Genomic DNA, 20,031 nt, shown 5'->3' on the forward strand with positions numbered 1-20,031 from the left:
TTTATATGGTGTGTAAACCTATGCCTTTCAATGTGGTTAAACTTACTCTACTTGATCGTTACAAGGCCGAAATAATTTCCTAACTAGATAATGTGTCACACCAGTCCATTTGATGGCAATTAATTTAGAGCAGTTAAATTTCAGTAAGCTGTGTGTCAGGAAATAAATGGAAGTTTACTGAATACCGAAACTGGGATATAACAAACATAGGTATATAAAGTGTAAAACAACAACATTTATATCCTCAAACAAGGCTCTACAGAAGGAGACACAACGAACTTCCCAATATAGATCCTGTAAAGAAACTAATTCAGTTCTATTTCATATGGAACTTTACAGGGACCTTTACGTTACACATGCTTTAATAATAGAGGTACACATTTTAACATCTGTAACGTTAGAATGATTCTGTTATCATGTGATTATAGCTTAGCCATGAAGAATAGTTTATTGGGTTTATTGTAGTTTTGTTTCCCTTTACGTGGGGTTTGGTATGACCCATTCGGTATACTGATTAGCCATGAAGAATAGTTTATTGGGTTTATTGTAGTTTTGTTTCCCTTTACGTGGGGTTTGGTATGACCCATTCGGTATACTGATTAGCCATGAAGAATGTTTTGTTGGGTTTCTTGTAGTTTTGTTTCCCTTTACGTGGGGTTTGGTATGACCCATTCGGTATACTGATTAGCCATGAAGAATGTTTTGTTGGGTTTCTTGTAGTTTTGTTTCCCTTTACGTGGGGTTTGGTATGACCCATTCGGTATACTGATTAGCCATTAAGAATGTTTTGTTGGGTTTCTTGTAGTTTTGTTTCCCTACTGAGGGTTTAGTATGTATGACCCACTCGGTATACTGTGTATTTAGTATATAAGTTTTATACAAAGGATTCTTGTGTTGTATGACATCAAACAGTTAGAAAATATTTAACATTTTCATACTATTAGAAGCGCATTACAGTATTAAGCAAAGATATAACACGACCATTTTCTAGGGATAGTCCAAAATCTTGAAAACTTATGAAAAAAAAAGCAAAGCACTAATGTACACTTTTGCATGTTACAGTCCCACAGAAGCTTTACTAATAGAATAGAATCAGTAAAACGAAACGATTTATTTTCACCATCGCTAATTAGATAATTCGTAGAGACTTCTTTTCACCGACACTGATCTTATAACCATGCGCTCGCACATTTCCAAAGTAAGGACCCTGGACATTAGAGGGCGTTCACGGAAGAAAATGTTACTAAAATATCACTTAACTTAAAGGGGAAGTTCATGTTAGTAATAGAAAAAGAAGAAAAACTAGCAAAAGGTGTTTTTTATAGTTTTTTATATTTTATACATATAAATAGTTTATTAAAGAACTTTTAATAGAAAATTCTATATTTCCCCCATTTTTTTTATTTTTGTTTAAGCAAGTTGATACTGTCCAGCTAAAAGAATTTTAAAACATGCTTTACGGAAGGGAAATTATCTTCCTAAACCATGCTTCACGGTAGGAAAATTATCTTCCTAAAACATTCTTCACGATAAGGAAATTATCATTCTTAAATATGCTTCACGGGGTTCACCGCAGAAGTGATATTTTTTGCTATTTTCTTTTTTTTTATCCTTGGTTGAAGAAAAATACTGGGGTGTTAAAAAACAGATTCTCTTGTCGCTATCTGTCTATTCTGAGGACAAAAAAGTTACAGTTTTGGCACTGTTTTGTGTATCATTCTTTAAAAAACATGGCACTGGTTAAATAAAAAAAAAGCAAGAATGTTTCAGCAGAAATTTGGGGTGCCACGCAAACATAGTGAATTGCAAAACGACGGTCTAATAATACTAGCAGTTTTGTCGATCAATGTCTTGTACGACAAATAACAAAGTTTAACCCAGTAGTCCATTCAGTCTTAACAAACTATCAAGCATATGTTTTTATATGACTCCCTTTCTTGAAGGTTGATTTAAGAGCTTTTGAGGTTATAAAAAAATTCGCATTTTCCTTAATTGAGTCAGATTTGTGGTAGATATATTATCATTTGTTTTACACGAGACGAATGAATAACATTCATAAAAATATTTAAAAAAATGGTGACTTTTTCAAATTTGTCATACACATAATGAATACGTGGTTACCTATTTGCCCTTATTCGGTGGGCTTATATATTCGAACGAATAGCAGTTTCGAATTTAAGAGCCCAATATGACTTTCTTGAACAAATTGAAAGGCACAGATTGACACACAATATAAATTGTATTCCAATTGGAGTAAGTTTGATCAGATTGAAAGAAATAAGTTGATCACCATAAAAATTACATTCTAATACGAGTAGAGTAAGTTTAACCAGCTTGATGTTGTTTGTTATTAAGCACAAAGCTACACAAAGGGCTATCTGTGCTCTGCCTACCACGGGTATTGAAACCCGGTTTCTAGCAGTACAAATCTGCAGACATACCGCCCTGCCACTGGGGGGCTAACCAGCTTGAAAAGTACAAGTTGGCACACCATATAAACTATATTCTAATCGGAGTAAATTTCACCACACTGAAAGGGACAAGATGACACACCATAAAAATTACATTCTAACAGGAATAGAGTAAGTTTAACCACATTGAAAGGCATAGGTTTACACACCATATAAACTATATTCTAATAGTAGTAGCTTTGACTAGATTGAAAGGGACAAGATGACACACCATAAAAATTACATTCTAACAGGTTGAATAACTTAGCTAAACTCCTTTTTGCAAGCATAAGCGTGCCTCTTATGATTAATTTACAACCTTCTGAATTTTTCTTGTTGCTTTAAGTGAGTATTGTTACATCATAACGTCTCTTAGTATGTAGAAAGTTGTAGGCCTCTCTCTCTATATATATATACGACCAAGTTAGTGCAAGTAAGTAAGTTCATGAAAGTAAAAGAAAAAAAAGAGATAGAAATTTAAACGGCCAATAAGAAAGCTATTCTATCTAAAACCAACTGGACAGTATAGTTGGCCTGGTGGTTAATGTACTCGACTCACAATCTGAGGGGCGCGGGTTCAAATCCCGTCCCTGACACATACTCGCCCTTTCAGACGTCAAGCTTATAGGGAATATACCGTATTGTTTTTAATTAACGCCCCCATTCTAATTATCGCCACCACCACCCCGGTATTTTTATAAAGCTTACCATGTGTGACAGCAATAGTAATCCAACATATAATCCAATTTTATTACCGTAATTTTATTTTGAAAAAAGAAAAAAAAAAGAAGAAAAGCAAACACATACACTTATTAGCATTGAAATCAAATCACACGTGAAAGAGAGAATCCGGAACTACACAAATACTATAATTAGCGCCCCCTTTTCTCGTTGATATAATTATCTCAGTCTGGAAGCAGGTTGGTAGTAAGATAATTTATCTGCTAGTCATGCCGTCTCAGAACTTAAATTTCACACACAGTATTTCGCGAAATTCTTGCGTTTGTATACGAACTTAATGTTTAAAAGTTCTGATAAGATTTTTCAGGTTCTGAAATAGACAAGCTCCCGAACCTAGCTAGCGTGTGTCCGAGCTGGCTTGGTTCACAAGACCGTATTGTACTACAGACCTATCAGCAGTCGTCGGTTCACGCCATCATTATTTCCATGAGTATCCGGCTGTACGTGGTTGTGGAAACTCCTGGCCAGTGATTTGCTACATGGTCGCATTGACCAGGCGCGTGCATGGCTTCTGTCCTGAAACTGATGGCATTGTGATACAAGAACGTCTACCTTTAACTGAAGGAACCAGAACGATAGGATAGATAGTTAGAGGGAAGATAGTTAGGTCTAGAATTGTAAACCATTGTGCAAGTTTTAATACTTTATCGACATATGTGAAAATAAGGAGTTTTAACGCTACGGATCTGGATATATACACTAATAAAACAATTTTAGTTTCTTTTGTAATTACACAAACAATATTCCGATCACTACTATGTTTGCTGTGTTACAGTCGGCCTGATGAGCTCTGGATTGAGCAAAACGCGTCGTCGACAGCGAATACGGTGAACATAGTGTGGTTGAAATACCATTATTATTATTATACACTTTTCTAATTCTTGAAAATCCCTAAGGAAATATTGTGTTAAAAATGTGATATGCTTCATACTTTTGTCTTACGACAAGTACAATTAATTAAGTAACCAGTTCATTGATAGTATTTTAGAGTGTAACCAGTATAAAGTTTTAGACACGTATAGCTTTAACCCACTAATAGAGAAACACCAAAATATATCTATCCTGTACATATAATATAGCAGTCATTAAATTATTGAATCAAAAATTGGATCCTTACGTAAAGTTCATTTTCAGCTTGACTAACTATCACACAGTTGTTAGTTGTGACAGAAATATTACATTTTTGTAGAGACCTTTCTCATAAAAGAGCACACTCCTGATAAACCTCAGAACTCATCAACTAATGTAAATCGTGTTTCTGCAAAATACAATACTGCGATCACCATTAACAACTCTGTGATAGTTAGTCGAAGTGAGGATGAACTGTAATATGGATTCATGACCTGATAATTATGGATCCATAACCTGATGTCAAAAGACATTTCCTGGACAAATTCAAGAGTATAAACAAGAATGACGAAACCTTCATGAAGGGACAATTCAACTTTCCGATAATTCAGGAACAATTACGTCTTACGCGTGGCGTAATAAATGTCTAAACCGAAACATCATGAATTACCGAAAACAAGAGCAGGATGAAGACTGAAATATCTCTCCACTTACACTTCGTGTAGCATCACTTCTGTTAGTTGAGCTGTTAATCAAAACTTTATAAAATCTTCACATATAAGCTTGCACTATTACTTTATTAAACTTAGGGACGGAAGCTTTTTTATTTGTAGTAGTTTGGCAAAAAAGAGATTATAACACGCCAAAACCTTTTATGCTATCTCTTCTGTGGGACTTGATACTTATAGTGTTAACCATATTAACTGTTAAAATAAATAAAGACATATCCATAGATTTGAAACAGGAATAAGTTTTAGATGTAAATACTTATCATATATGAAAAGTTATTGTGCATTACATGCTTTTATGGTTGTCAAATCTGGGCTGATAACAAAGAGACGTATATAGTTATAACTTGAATACATGTCATAAATAACAAAGAGACGTACATAGCTATAACTTGAATACACGTCATAGATAACAAATAGATGTACATAGTTATAACTAGTATACAGTTCATACATAACAAAGAGATGTACATACTTATAACTAGGATACACGTCATAGATAACAAAGAGATATGCATAGTTATAACTTGAATACATATAATAAATAACAAAGATGTCTACATAGTTATAACTAGGATACACATCATAGATAACATAGAGATGTGCATAGTTATAACTAGGATATATTTTATTGGCAATTAAAAAGATGAACATAGGTATAAGTGGGGTGTATTTTATGAAACAATAAAGGGGTGAACACGGCTATAGTTGGGGTTGACTTTATAAGTAATAAAGGAATTAACATATACATAATTGGGATATATTTCCTAGATAGTAAATGGATGAACACAGCTATAGGTATCTTGGTCGGGTTAACATATCAATGAAGTGATATTGCTCTTCTCACCAGGTTTACTATTCAGCATATAACTCAGATTCAAAACTTATAAATAGATGAATTACTGAATTGATTTAGACAGATAACCACAATAAAAGACAAAGGAAAACGAAATGATAACTGACAAATCTTAGAAACAACAAAACTGCAATGATGTCAATGTTTTATTATGCGTATGAATTAAGATATTTTTAGAAAACTATATGCGTCTATGTCCGAGTTTTTTATCTTTCTTGTGTTTCATAACTCTAGAAGCCTAACTGATAAGGACTTCTATTTATTAACATACCTTAATAAATATCTAATTATTGCATTACGTAATGAAACCATCTCTTACTTTGTAGTCAGGCAACTAAGATCTCAGCGTCAGAATGAATGACTTTTATACGTTTATTGTTGTACACTTCATAAATTCTACCAAAATCTTGTGCTTAGTATGTCCGAATGCTAACCTGCTAATGTTGGTAAAGTGTCAGAAAAATGTTTGGTACAAAGTCATGTTCTTGTTAAATTGATGCAAGTCTTGTTTATGAAACACGGTGAAAAGGATTTATTCTTCAGGAAATGAGATTAAAGGGTATCTAGTAATGTGTCCCTGCGTAAGCATAAAGCTACACTGAAGTTGGTGTATCCATGTGTTCCTTTTCTTAACATGCTAATTGCGTACACATGGATGTATTGAAGATTCTACACGGGACTTGCTTCTTAGCGAAGCTAACCACAAGTCTTGCTATGCCTGATATCTCACTGTGTTCCCTATTGACACAGCCTGCTGGAACTCTTCATAGCGGAACCGAGAAGGCTTAATTAGATCCAGATGATGGCAGATTGTCTTTCTACAAGAAGCAGAATTATGAAAGTAATTTACTAATTTACGTAATGATTGTAATTAGCAAACAGCCCATCGGGTAGAGACACCGAACACTAAAACCGTAATAACAAGACTTAATTTTGAACACTCATTTCGTTTTCATGCGGTAATTATAAAAATGTTTTCTAAAGCTCGGACAGATATGTTTCTCTCCTAAATAAATGAGGATCAGCGCTCACGAGAATCTACTAAAAGATTACAGACACGATATTTTTAGGTCTTCAATCTAGATAATCCTGCATTTCATTCTAATGCATTCAGTAACCCTCGTTGACTTGATACCGCTCCGCGCAACCAACTAGTTATCGGTAGCACTGAATTAAATCAACAGAAGCGAAAAACAAAACTGTTGAGATACACGCCGCCGTGGCAGACTTCTTGGAATATAAAAAATGTAGGAAATATGAAATAACTGAAAGTGTTGAAATAAACTTCCGACATGAGTGAGAAGGATAAGAGAAGTAAAGCCACGAATTATGAGACGATGAAGAAAGATTCACAAAAAGTAGGATCTCGATTAATCTCAGACTAGCAGATAAAAGAAAATAGTGATGAAAGGTAAAATATGTACTATTATAAATAAATAAAATTATGGAAATTCCATTCAGTCAAGACCAGCAGGAATATTCTGTATTATTTTATTTTTTAGTAACAACCGTATTTTATTCGTTTTTTTTTCTTACTGTAGTAAACGAGCTCAAAAAAAAGAGGTAGAATTAAGGTTTCTCTGTTAAATATTTTACTTGAGTTAAACAGTCTTGGAGAATGTGTTAACTGCATTTAATAAATAACTAGATAAGCCAATATTATTGTGGAAATCAGTACATGATACAAAATTATAAATTATTTAAATTTCTCTATTTTTCTTCCATCACAAGGCACACTATTGTCTTAAATCATTAAGTTAAACAAATTTGCGAATTAAATTCTTCTTGGACAAAATCATAAATAAATACAATTAAAAACAACAACCTTTTTTAAGTTTACACAATAAAATTAATTTTATTTGAGACTGACGTACAGTGCATTTGAGACTGTATCTTGAAATGTTCTTCGCACTATAGGTTTATGTACACAAAATATAACGCAATTTCAAAACTTATATAGAACTTTGACATTCATTTGATTTAGACAGATACAATTAACAAAAAACGAGTACCCTAATCTTTTATGTTGTCTTTTTCTGTGTCACTTAAAGCTTAACCACATTCTTCAAAATCAAAGTATAATACAAGGCCACTTCGAAATGAATCCTAGCAACCTTTCCAAATAAAACGGAAAACGAAACTACAACAGTAGACTAGTTTCACGTAAAATTAATTTTACTGTGTAAACTAAAACAAAAAGTTCTTGTTTTGAATTTTTGTTTTTAGTAAATACTTTTTTATTCCCCGCCTTCTTCTTTTCTCTTCTGTTTTTCTAGCACTTAGTCATCAGTTATCAAAATATGACAGTAAATACTTATTGCATTATTTGTGTGTTTCCTTGGGTCAAATGTATTGTCGATTACTGGGTGTTACTTCTAATTTGAAAGCTAGTTAGCTCATACACTCTTTTGACTTGAAATAATACAAATTTGTCTGTATAAACCAAGCTGTTTTCCACATCCAAAAAACAAAACATATGAAGTTCTTTGGATCTAGCATCGACGTAGTTACAGTGTTGCGTTAAGACACGGGGGGCGGCCCTGGACGAAGTATAACTATTGCCCCCCCCCCCTTTGTACCGTTGCTTTTAAGAAAATACCATACAACTTGACAAACCAAATTTATTAGTGATAACAAAAATTAAGTAAATAAGAAATGAAAAATATTAAAAAACTGATTTATTATTATTATTATTATCTTATTATACCCTCGGCAACCGCCCCTTCTGCCCATTGGATAAAACGGTCCTGCTTAGTAGAATTGATCAAGGCTGATATAACTCGTAACTATAGTTTTCAGCTGGTATTGGGATTCACTATCCAATATTAACAGCCATATTTCATAACAAATTTCTCTAGTAGTTTAATTTGTTCAATATTTAAATTTTAACCCTCGTTATAATAGTGACGGTTAAATAAATCAACCTTCTGTGGATTAGTGAAAATAGCGCTTTATTCGTGTTCAAGCGTTTTTGATATATGAAAGTCAGGTAAGTTTACATAAGCCATTATGCTTCAAATAAACTACCTTTAAATATTCCCTATTTATTTTTATTATTAGTTTTTTTTATTCTTAAAGGTAGTAAAATGTTTATTGCATACTCTGACCTCAACATACACTAAAAGTTGGCCATGGAATACAAAAAAACGCAATTTAAAGATCAAGTTTATGTTACGATGCTCATATTGGCATTGGAATTTGATTTGGTAAGGTATATCATGCTGTACATAATGTTAGTGTGACTATCTTGCAAGTATATATTGGCTCCATTTCCATGACAACTGGAAACCAGTTAGAGCCACAGAAGCTTTAGCTCATAGTTAAAGAACCCGACCACTTTCAGAATGTATAGCTTCATTCACTAAGGGTAAAATCGAATGTTTCTTGGATCCTTAGCGATATAAGATACAAAAAAAAGATTCAACACCAGTAGGTGTTTGTGTAGAAATTATTTTACATTAAGGTTTATCAGTTTATTTTAAAAATCGTCTTCTTAGAAGACAAGTAGTAAACACGAATTTAAACTCAACTGAAATTGGTCTTATAAACAGTGACCAATCTCACTGGGGCAAGTGCGTCGTATTACCATAAAATTCATTTCATGAGCTCATATGAGGAGTTATTTTATGATGTCAATTGCCCAAGAATCCTGAGATGACATGCAACCAGGAAAGTCATTTAAAATAGCTACATATATGACTTTGCAACCGGAATGTCTCACATGTTCGTGTAATAAAGCTTCCTCACCTAAAGAATTGTGAGATAATTTTGTTTATTGGAAAGCACAAAGATAAACAAGGGGCTACCCGTGTTCTGCTCATTGTAGGTATCGAAACTTATTTTATAGTGTTATAGGCCCTCAGATTTACCACTGAACCACCGCGGAAACGATGAAGTAATTAAGATAAATATTTATGGAGATCTCATCGTAGGTATCGAAACTCAAGTTATAGTGTTATAAGCCCTCAGATTTACCACTGAACCACAGCGGGAACGATGAAGTAAGTAAAATAAATATTTATGGGGATAAAACTTGAGTTTTTGAAGAGTTACATGACAAAACTGATATTGTCCAACTAAAAAAATGTCATATGAATTAGGAAAGTAGCCGAATATAGAATTTCTCTATACTTTCTTTTTTTGAAACAACATTTTAAAATATTACACACAATAATTAAAATATATATGCTTGACCTTACACGTACTATGATCTAATGAAACTCTTAAAATATATATATATATATATAATGAGCGGTTTAGAGCATTCCTCGAGTACTTGAAGTCGTGTACCGACGCTTTAATTGTAACACAAATATGTCTTGTTTCGTTTTGAAATTTTAACCATGTCTCCCTTCTCTGGGATACATAGTACATCTGAACGTATTTGCGAAATTAAAGAATTTGCCACGTGACTTGGTAAGTAACCGACCTGATAAGAATTACACAGAAGTGAATCGAAACGTCATCAGCTTTCGTGGCAGGTAAAATGGTGGTGATCAGAAGTACACAAAGAAGAGGATCGAAACGTCACCAGCCGACGTAGCAGGTAAAATTATCTGATCATAAATACACACAGAAGCGGGTCGAAACGTCACCAGCCCATTTGGCGGGCTGTTCATTTATGCCACAGCATTCAACATGTTTCCCTTACTTTGTAACAGTAACATCATTGGGACATCCTGTATGCACCATGTGTTAATGGTTTATAGGTAGGCTAGGACAAAACAATAAACACAGTCGAAGCTAATTATTTCTTACGTACTCATTTTAAAAACCTTTTATCCGATAAAGCTACAGGTACACTGTTGGGTTTTATAGGACTGCGAGTCTTTAAAGTAGGTGTCTGTGAATCGTTGGCGATAAATTTCCAAAATAAACAAACAGCACACAGTCCACTTGTTTTAAAATAGTATATCAAAACAAGTCAAACATATATACAAATGTTCGTTACACAGTTAATTACCATAGTTGAATCCAGAGCTTTAAATAATTCTCTTTTTCGTCAAAAGTCCACACGAGATGGTTCAGTTACTTGAGTTACCCAAATGACAATGAGAATTATTCTTCTCCACTCTGTTATTACAATACAGTCTGCGATTATTATACTTTAAGAGTCGCCACTATACACACTTTATGGCTAAACTCACGATCACCCAGTCTATATCTATTTCTATCTCTTTTTCTTTTACTTTCATTAACTTACTTACTTGCACTAACTTGGTCGTCTATATGTATATATATATATAGGCCTACAACTTTCTACATACTAAGATACGTTATGATGTAACAATACTCACTTACAGCAACAAGAAAAATTCAGCAGGTTTGAGAAACGTGACGTTAATTCACAACAATTGAACTACACAACAAATGATTCATAAACAGTTATGTAAGCAAACCTGTCATAACTATGACTTCTAAAAATAACTTATTTTAATGCACACACAATATAAACTAAATAATATCTTAGTATTAAACTTAAAATGAACAGTCGTGTATATCTAACATACACTGTTTTTGTTTATTTATGAGTTTTGAGCAGAACTACTCGAGGGCAACTTGCGCTAGCCGTCTCTAGTTTTAAAATGGTAAACTAGAGGACAAGCATCTAGTCAACACAACTTACCGCCAACTCTTTGGCTACTCTTTATCAGTGATTACATTTAACCGTCACATTATAACGCCTTATTTGTGTGTCTTCTAAATTAACTTGTATGTTCCATTAACTAACAGTTTAGGACAAAAGAGTACAAGTAAAGTTACAGAATTAAGATTTCCTTGTATTTCATTAAAATTAGATTTAATTCCTTAATAATATTATGTCAGAAACGTTTTCTTGTTTTCTGCATAAATGGAGCAATAATAGTTATAATGCATTCCATAAAACTTACAATATCGAGAAAAGTTAATGAATTTGTATACGAAACTAAACTCCACTCATGAAAAGTTAATGAATTTGTATACGAAACTAAACTCCACTCATGAAAAGTTAATGAATTTGTATACGAAACTAAACTCCACTCATGAAAAGTTAATGAATTTGTGTACGAAACTAAACTCCACTCATGAAAAGTTAATGAATTTGTGTACGAAACTAAACTCCACTCATGAAAAGTTAATGAATTTGTATACGAAACCTCATGAAAAGTTAATGAATTTGTATACGAAACTAAACTCCACTCATGAAAAGTTAATGAATTTGTATACGAAACTAAACTCCACTCATGTAGCAAAGGATCATGTTTCTAACTTATAGTATGATTAAGCATTAAGTTTGAATACATACGATATGTTATATAAAAAGCATTAAACAAACAGTATCACATTTTAAATTTTCTTCCCATTCAACAAAACATTGTCTATTTAGTAATGCTTCTACAATCTTATGTTTTATAATGTTGTATGTTTTAGCTGTGTATATTATACTAATAACTTCTACTACAGAATATAGTATGAAATTACACTTTGTTTATTACCGTCAGTTGCACATAACAAACATTTAACTTTTTATATTAGTGCCTGTAATAAACACTGAATGTAGTGCACGTAATATTGACTTAAATGCTTACTTACGAAACTAATCCAAATTTAAGAATCCTATTGTTCATTGGTTGGTTTTTCCGAAAAGAGAAAATTGGACCAGCTGATGATACCCCGAAACAGTTACACGAACACTAGTCACTGCTAGCAAGCACCAAACTATCTAATTCTGTTCATATAATGTTTAAGTAAATGTAATTCTGTTCATTTAATGATCTAAGTAAATCTAATTCTGTTCATATACTATTCTAAGTAAATCTAATTCTGTCCATATAATGCTCTAAGAAAATCTAATTCTGTCCATCTAATGTTCTAAGAAAATCTAATTCTGTCCATATAATGTTCTAAGAAAATCTAATTCTGTTCATGTAATGTTTAGTTTGGTTCAAAGGTTAATCAATTAAGTATGCTGTAGGTCGAAAGTTGCGAATAAAATAAAATAAAATGCATTAATAACAGTGCCTTAGAAGAAATTTCATACATTTCCCTAGTCTCTGTAGTTCTCTTAACATTATTGTTTTTATATATCGCGTATTCTTCATTGCCAAACCCATTTGATTTTAACCAAAATGTCAGGTTTGTAAAATACAAAATTACTGTATTGAAATAATAGGTTTTAACTATAATAGTGTTGTGTTGACCAGTTACAACTCACAAGACATCAAACATAAGCTGGAGTTTACTAAATGTTGTGTTGACCAGTTACAACTCACAAGACATCAAACATAAGCTGGAGTTTACTAAATGCTGTGTTGACCAGTTACAACTCACAAGACATCAAACATAAGCTGGAGTTTACTAAATGCTGAATTCTTTATCGTGATACTTTTCAATCTATGTGAGAATAAATTGTTCTTGCAAATAAGTCTAAATCTTTATCGTTTGGCTATTCATACAACAAAATTTTTAAAGCACAGGCCCAGGCCTTTGCTCTTTTATAAAGACTTTTTGTAATACGAAACTGGGAATAAAACATTTAACAAATTTATTTTTGAATTCACACGTTTCTTCCTTTCTTAATTAGTGACACCTCAACATAAACATTAACAAGCTGTAAGCAACCCATTATGGAGTCGTGTTCGTGAAGTACATCTCAAAATACATCCCTGTAAGTGAGCTCCGTCTAAACGCGTGAATTCCGATTCCTCAAACATTGTTTTATTGTTGTGTTAATGACTTCCACAGAATACAGCTTCAAAATACATGTGGTTGTGAAACATGTAATTAGAGGTTTAAACATGTCTGAATAAGATATCAGACGTAATCAAGTAATTTGCTTTAAGAAAAATCAACGACAGTTTCTGTTAATTAGGTTCTATAGTCTGAAATAAATTTTGATTCAATGAAGAACAAATTGGTTGATCTGATCTATATTATAGCACTTTAAACAAAGAAAAAAAGAGAAAATGACGTTAAGTACAGTAGCTAAAAGAAATGGCAACAGGTATACCAATACGGAGACTTCTGTCCCGGTTATGAAGTTTTCACTTAGTTATTGAATATTGATTATTACGATATAATATAATATGCATTAATGATACAACTTTTGCTTGATTTACTATGTAAAACTCTACACGTGAACTTAATACTAACTTCCAGATGCGGTGATAGTAAAAACGAATATTTTTGAACACAAAACTACTGAGCCTTGATATTCATCATCGTATCATTGAGTTTAAACTAGGTAATCGGGAAAACGAACAAACAATACAAAACATAACTATTAGGTCTTTATGTTTATCGTTCGAATGTAAGTACAAATCTGAACAAATCTAATAAACATTTTATGTCTGACGTGAGTTTAAGTTCCATATAAAATTACTTTTAGAATGCTTTCTATTTCAGTGTTATCATGTTCAGTGTAAAAGTTCAAGATAGTATAAAGCTTTTGAGTATATATATATATATTTAAGTAATTTTTCTCCAAAACACTGTTAAACTGAGTCTTTATATACAGAACCAAAAATATCATGTTTATAGTGCATCAAGGTATAATCCTTTGTTATGTCTTTTTAAAAGAAAGGAAAATATTTTTAGTGGTAATATTCGCCTAATGTCAGCGTTAATGTTTTTTTAAATAATAATCAATCTGAACCTAAATACGGACTGAGTGACTCAAGATGCCATGACAAGATTCTTGGTCATTTACATGTTATACAGTCTTTTAGTTTCAGCGTATTATTTACAGAACAGTAGTTACTAATTACCCTTACACAGTAAGGTAAATTTCACTTGTAATAACAGCTTACCGATAGATAGGCAGATAGATTGTTGCCACCTGCCAAGTGGCTTAGCGATAAGTCTGCAGGCTTACGACGCTAAAACTCGGGTTTCGATGCCTGTTGTGGGCAGAGCGCAGATAGCTCATTGTGTAGTTTTATACTTAACATCAACCAAAAGAAAAGAAACGATAATGATGGTTAGTGATGTTATGTCGAAAGCTAATAAAACTGTGGAAACGAATAGTTTCGCAAGCTTTCCACATTTAAGGTTAATTTGTATTTATTGTAAAAAGTATTTCACATAAGCTTTTGGCTTATATAGTCCAGTCCAGCTGACGAGTTCTAGTATTGAACGAATGTACTCATAGACAGTAACTTGCAACAGACAATATGTGATCTGAAAGGTTTTTATACACTACTGTGAATTAAAATCCGTAGTGACCCAATTACGAGAAATACCCCCTCCAAAAAAAATAGAAAGAAACATCTATAGCCAAGGTTTCCGATAGTCATGTTTAGTCATGCAGCTTAGTTCAAGCAGTAGTTATTTCAGTTTGAACTTTCAAATGATTCTGTGTTGAGATACCAACAATAAATAATTTAATATTTAAATTTATTTCACTAAATATCTGGGCATTATTGCGAAACTACAAAAAGATTTTAATATCTAACTATCAAAGTTGACTTGATGAGCAGGTATAGGTGATATGTACACAAGTATACTGTGAACATACATAAGTGCTATAGTTTTTCTATATCTGAGCAAGAATGTTCAATTCTCTCATTATTTTATGTACCAATTTATCAAATAACAATACAGAAAGTCAACTTTTTAACTATGATTCACACCAACAGCAATTTCGTCTATAAATGTAGCCTGACCATAATCACTGTAACTTTTATTTAGCTCTTCTGTCACCAATGTGTTGGTCAAACTGGTTACAAAAAATTGTGACCTAGCTTTAATTTATTTATTTCTAATTTTGCCTCAATACACAAAACTCGAACACTGTAATGTTGGAGAAAGTAAATAGAATATTAAATGGATTAACTCAGCTCCAGTTTTGTGTGATGTCTCGTTGTTTGTAAGTAATTTGGTCCTGTAGTACGCCATTCATTAGGACAGTACGTATTATAGTAAGTGAAAAGAACACCTGATATACCGCTCGTTATTAAACATTGGGAAATATAAGTTTATATTACTACCTAGAATGTCACCACTAGGTGGTTTAGCGGTAAGTAACGCTAGAAATCGGGTTTCGATATTTTGATAGACAGAGAAGAAATATCATATCGTGTAGCTTTGTGCTTAGTAATAAACAAACAAGAAAATTTAAAATGTCGTCATATTAGAAATCAAGATAAAACGTTGAAATTTTGTAGAATGGGTGGTAATTGCTTGTTGTAGACACACAAGTGTAGACGTTTCGAAAGTCTTCTGCCTTTCGTCTTCAGGTTCGATTCCTCAAACATTGTTTTATTAATGACGCCGGAAGACTCTCAAAACGTCATCCTCTACACTTGTGTCTCTACAACAGGCAGTTACCGTCTATTCTACAAAGTTTCATCATGAATACTTTGCCTAAACAATCTATCAAAGAAGATAAAATGTGTCAGCTCTATCTAGCTTACATGCGTTAACCCTTTCAAGTCATTATCCCCCAAAATGAAGGTTAAGGTATGTAATTTTATAGGTCATTACCCCCCAAAAGGGGAGTTTAACTATTTATGTTTCCAAAGATCAATAAACACTCTAGAAACATTAGACGTTTGTCAAAATTCAAAATCTATCGGGCTCATAAAAAGTTACATTTTTTACTCATGATTTGTTTATTATCAAACATTTAAGACTAACTCTTCATAAAGATAAATATTGATGAAAAATAAGGTAAAACGAAAAACATTAAATATATCATTTTTAATTATACTGTCTCGTGTTTTACTATGGATATTATTTGTTTCCATACTTTTAAAATTCACTTCGATGGCTTCATTAAAATAAATAACAGAAATATAAGAAAATACGAAAAAATCTCTATTGAAGTTAAGAGTTTTTGTTTTTTTTATCAAACGCTAAGTAGCATAATAAGTTTTATCTGCAGTATAATTCTTCTCAGAAGCCTGTGAACTCAATTAGACAGTTTATCACCCTATCTAGCTCTTGACACGCCATGCTTAAGCCAAAATATCGGAGTCACCGTGCTTGTTTATTTATCTAAGTGTTCACAAACGACCTTAGTGAAACTGCAAAACACTTAACCAGCCTCTTTTGAAATCTAGCAAAAGCCATAATTTATCTTTGATGTCCTCGTGGTGTTATGTGTAGAGGTTCGTATATTTCCAATATATCTTTAGTTTCCGACAACTTGCTTTTCTCGGATCCTTACACCTGTTTAGGTTTGAGCTACAGCCTTAAAAATGTGAAATTTTCCCACACTCCATAGTTCAATAAGTAGATGTTACCAAAAAGTGTCCGCTCTTTTCAATTAATCCCTTTTCTTTTTTTACTTCAAATGTGTATTTTAGATATTATAATATAATGTATTTACTATTTCACGGCTTCCTTAAGGAATTTGATAAACAACTGTAAGTTGACGATAGGCTTCTATGATTTGATCTTTTTACCTATCATAACTTAATATAGTGATCATAGTCGTGGTGACGAGGACCAAATAACTCTCGTCTAAGACAATATTGGGGTTAGGATCAGTTTATCTACTATTATAAATGAGGTTAGTAAATCAATCTACTGCCCGAGTTAGTTTGGAATAACTCTCGTCTAAGATAATATTGGGGTTAGGATCAGTTTATCCACTATTATAAATGAGGTTAGTAAGTCAATCTGTTACCTCAGTTAGTTTGGAATAACTCTCGTCTAAGATAATAGTAGGATTGTATAAGTTTATCCACTGTATAAGTGAAGTTAGTAAATCAATCTATTATCCGAGTTAGATGGAATAACTCTCGTCTAAGATAATAGTGGAGTTGTGATCAATTTATCCACTATTATAAATGAGGTTAGTAAATGTATCTATTACGCGAGTTAGTTAGAATAACGCTCGTCTAAGATAACTGTCGTATTGTGATAAGTTTATCCACTGTATAAGTGCGGTGGAGTTAATTTTATCCATTGTCACTTAAATGGAGAAACTTTTGTTTAGTCAGGATAAGAAGTAGTAAAGTTTCGTAATAGTCTGGTTGGCGTAAACCTTTGGTCTTGTTGGTCAGCTAAAACTCTCAATTTGTCTATTGTTAGAGTTAGATGAGATAAAATTCATCTACCTTCAGGATAAAATAGAGTAAGAATTTATATGCCGTGGGAGCGAGGATACTTATATACCGTGGGGGCGAGGATATCGGTTTGAACGTTGTGCAGCATAATTCACGATGGAGCAAATCATTTTAATACCATTATAACGACATTTAGGGTCGGAAAAAGTACTGTGAACTTGGAAAACAATTATTCATTGTTAGGATGGGAAAGAAGACGAAAATTTGATGTAACTTTAAACCATCTTTGTGATTTGAAGCAGAGGACGAGAAAGATACTTTTTTTCTTTAAAGTGATTATTAAAAAGGCTCTTAAACAGTGATATTAGTTACATTACTAGTATATACTCGGAAATGTACAACATTAACCCTCGGATATGAGTCTGAAATATATCAACAGAACAGATACACTTTATCCACCAATATCGCTCGGTGTTAAAATATAATGAATCGTAGGCCTATCGAGTCAGAGACAGGTGTGTGCAAAGTTTACAAAGAATAGTTACATGTGTAAAAGAAAAGCAAAAAGGAGGCAAACCAATTAACCTTCTAATTTCGTAGTCTTAACAAATATCATGGTTTGAAACACATGAAGAATGAACTTAATAAAAAAATCTACTCACCAGAAAGTGGGTAAAATCCGTTTGCTTCTCCATAATGGTGAAGCCTTTCGTTCAGATAGGAAGGACTGTTGATGGTCTAAGGAGGAAATAACAATGTATATATGAATACATTTTCAGGTTACGCATTAATGAAAGAACTGCGTGATTTCTAATCTTTCATAATTCAAAAAAAACAATTCCTTTTTTGCTTTCTCTGAACTCTCAAATCAGGCTGCTTACAATTTTTTTATATGGTTTATGAATTGTATGAAGTTAAAATTTTAAAAAAATGAGATCGTATCACAGCAAGACTAATAAGAAAATTTCTTCATACTGTTGCAACACAGTGTCTCACGAAGAAACGTATATAATAATATGTCAACTACATTTTCTGTGTTGTATACACATACACCGTTGTCAAAGATGGAAGCCTTTTAAAATTTATCTAACTGGAAACACGTAACGAGCCAGTAAAAATTGAGGCGGTTAAAATCATTATCAATCTTATCGTAATATCATATCACACTTATTATCCAATAGAACTTATTAATCATAAAACCAGGTCATTTTCTAAGGATCGCTCTGAACAAGTGAGTATTACGTGGGCTTATGCAGCTAATTCTGTTTTTTGTTTTTGTTTTTTTAGAACAAAGATACCCAATGGGTTATTTGCACTCGTCTACTGCGGGAAATCGAACCCCTAATTTTAGCGTTATAAGTCCATAAACTCAATGCTTACCCATCATTAGAGATAATCATGGAAGGTGATATCTACAAGAAATCAATGTTTTTGTTTATAAATTAACTACTGACTTTACATTTAGTGAACTACTATGCCCCCCAGTGGCACAGCGGTATGTCTGCGGACTTACAATGCTAGAAACCGGGTTTCGGTACCCGTGATGGGCAGAGCACAGGTAGCCCTCTGTGTAGCTTTGTGCTTAATAACAAACAACAATAGTGCGCTACATGTATGATCATCCAAACGACTAAATAACCAACGTTTTAAAATAAGTCGTCAGGTTCTATTTATAATGAAGAAAAAGATTCACAAGCTAAAACGAATGGTACATTTTTTTCGACATCTCTGAAATACCTGCGTATCACATCACTGGAAGACAATCTGACCTGAAAATTGTTCTCAGTAGATTCTGCGCTAAAGGATCTTACAATGCTGCACGGACTGAATTCCAGGACTTCCACTGAACGTGGTAGTCGGTTAAACAAAATGGCAGTTTTTATTTAAAACGTATACATATTTTCACAATACTTTAAAAAAACTGCTATGTTAGTTTGGAAATTTAACTCAGTCTTTTTTTTGTTTCGAATGTCCTTTGCTTCGGTAATTCTATACTATTAATATGTTAAGTTAATACTATCAGCATGTTAAGTTATTTTTCAAGGCATGCAGAACTAAATTATTGTTGCTTTTGGACACGCTTCCTTACATTGTTAGACTTCGTGAAAGTATAAGAAGTTACGCAAATCTTGTCTAAAATCAACATCATGCTAGTAATGTCTATAAATAAACGTGCTAGATTCATATCAACAGCCCTGAAGATTAACTGTAAATATAATAACAAACATTTTACTGACTTATAAAAAACAAATATGAGCATATTCCATCTAACTCAGACAGTAGATTGATTTATTAACCTCATTTATAATAGTAGATAAACTGATCCTAACCCCAATATTGTCTTAAACGAGAGTTATTCTATCAAACTCAGGCAGTAGATTGATTTATTAACCTCATTTATAATAGTAGATAAA

The 20,031-nt window shown here is 32.7% G+C and overlaps 1 protein-coding gene across 3 annotated transcripts in view; it reads right to left on the reverse strand.

Moving 5' to 3' along the window:
• Positions 1–20,031, reverse strand: part of LOC106457811 (transcription factor SUM-1-like) — a 53,499-nt gene that overhangs the window by 21,292 nt on the left and 12,176 nt on the right. For all 3 annotated transcript variants that reach the window (XM_013917262.2, XM_022383861.1, XM_022383862.1), the window contains exon 3: positions 18,280–18,355. In XM_013917262.2, the coding sequence (XP_013772716.2) occupies positions 18,280–18,355 (76 nt within the window). The remainder of the gene's footprint in view (positions 1–18,279; positions 18,356–20,031) is intronic.

Source organism: Limulus polyphemus, unplaced genomic scaffold, assembly GCF_000517525.1.
Source record: "Limulus polyphemus unplaced genomic scaffold, Limulus_polyphemus-2.1.2 Scaffold376, whole genome shotgun sequence".
Taxonomy (NCBI): domain Eukaryota; kingdom Metazoa; phylum Arthropoda; class Merostomata; order Xiphosura; family Limulidae; genus Limulus; species Limulus polyphemus.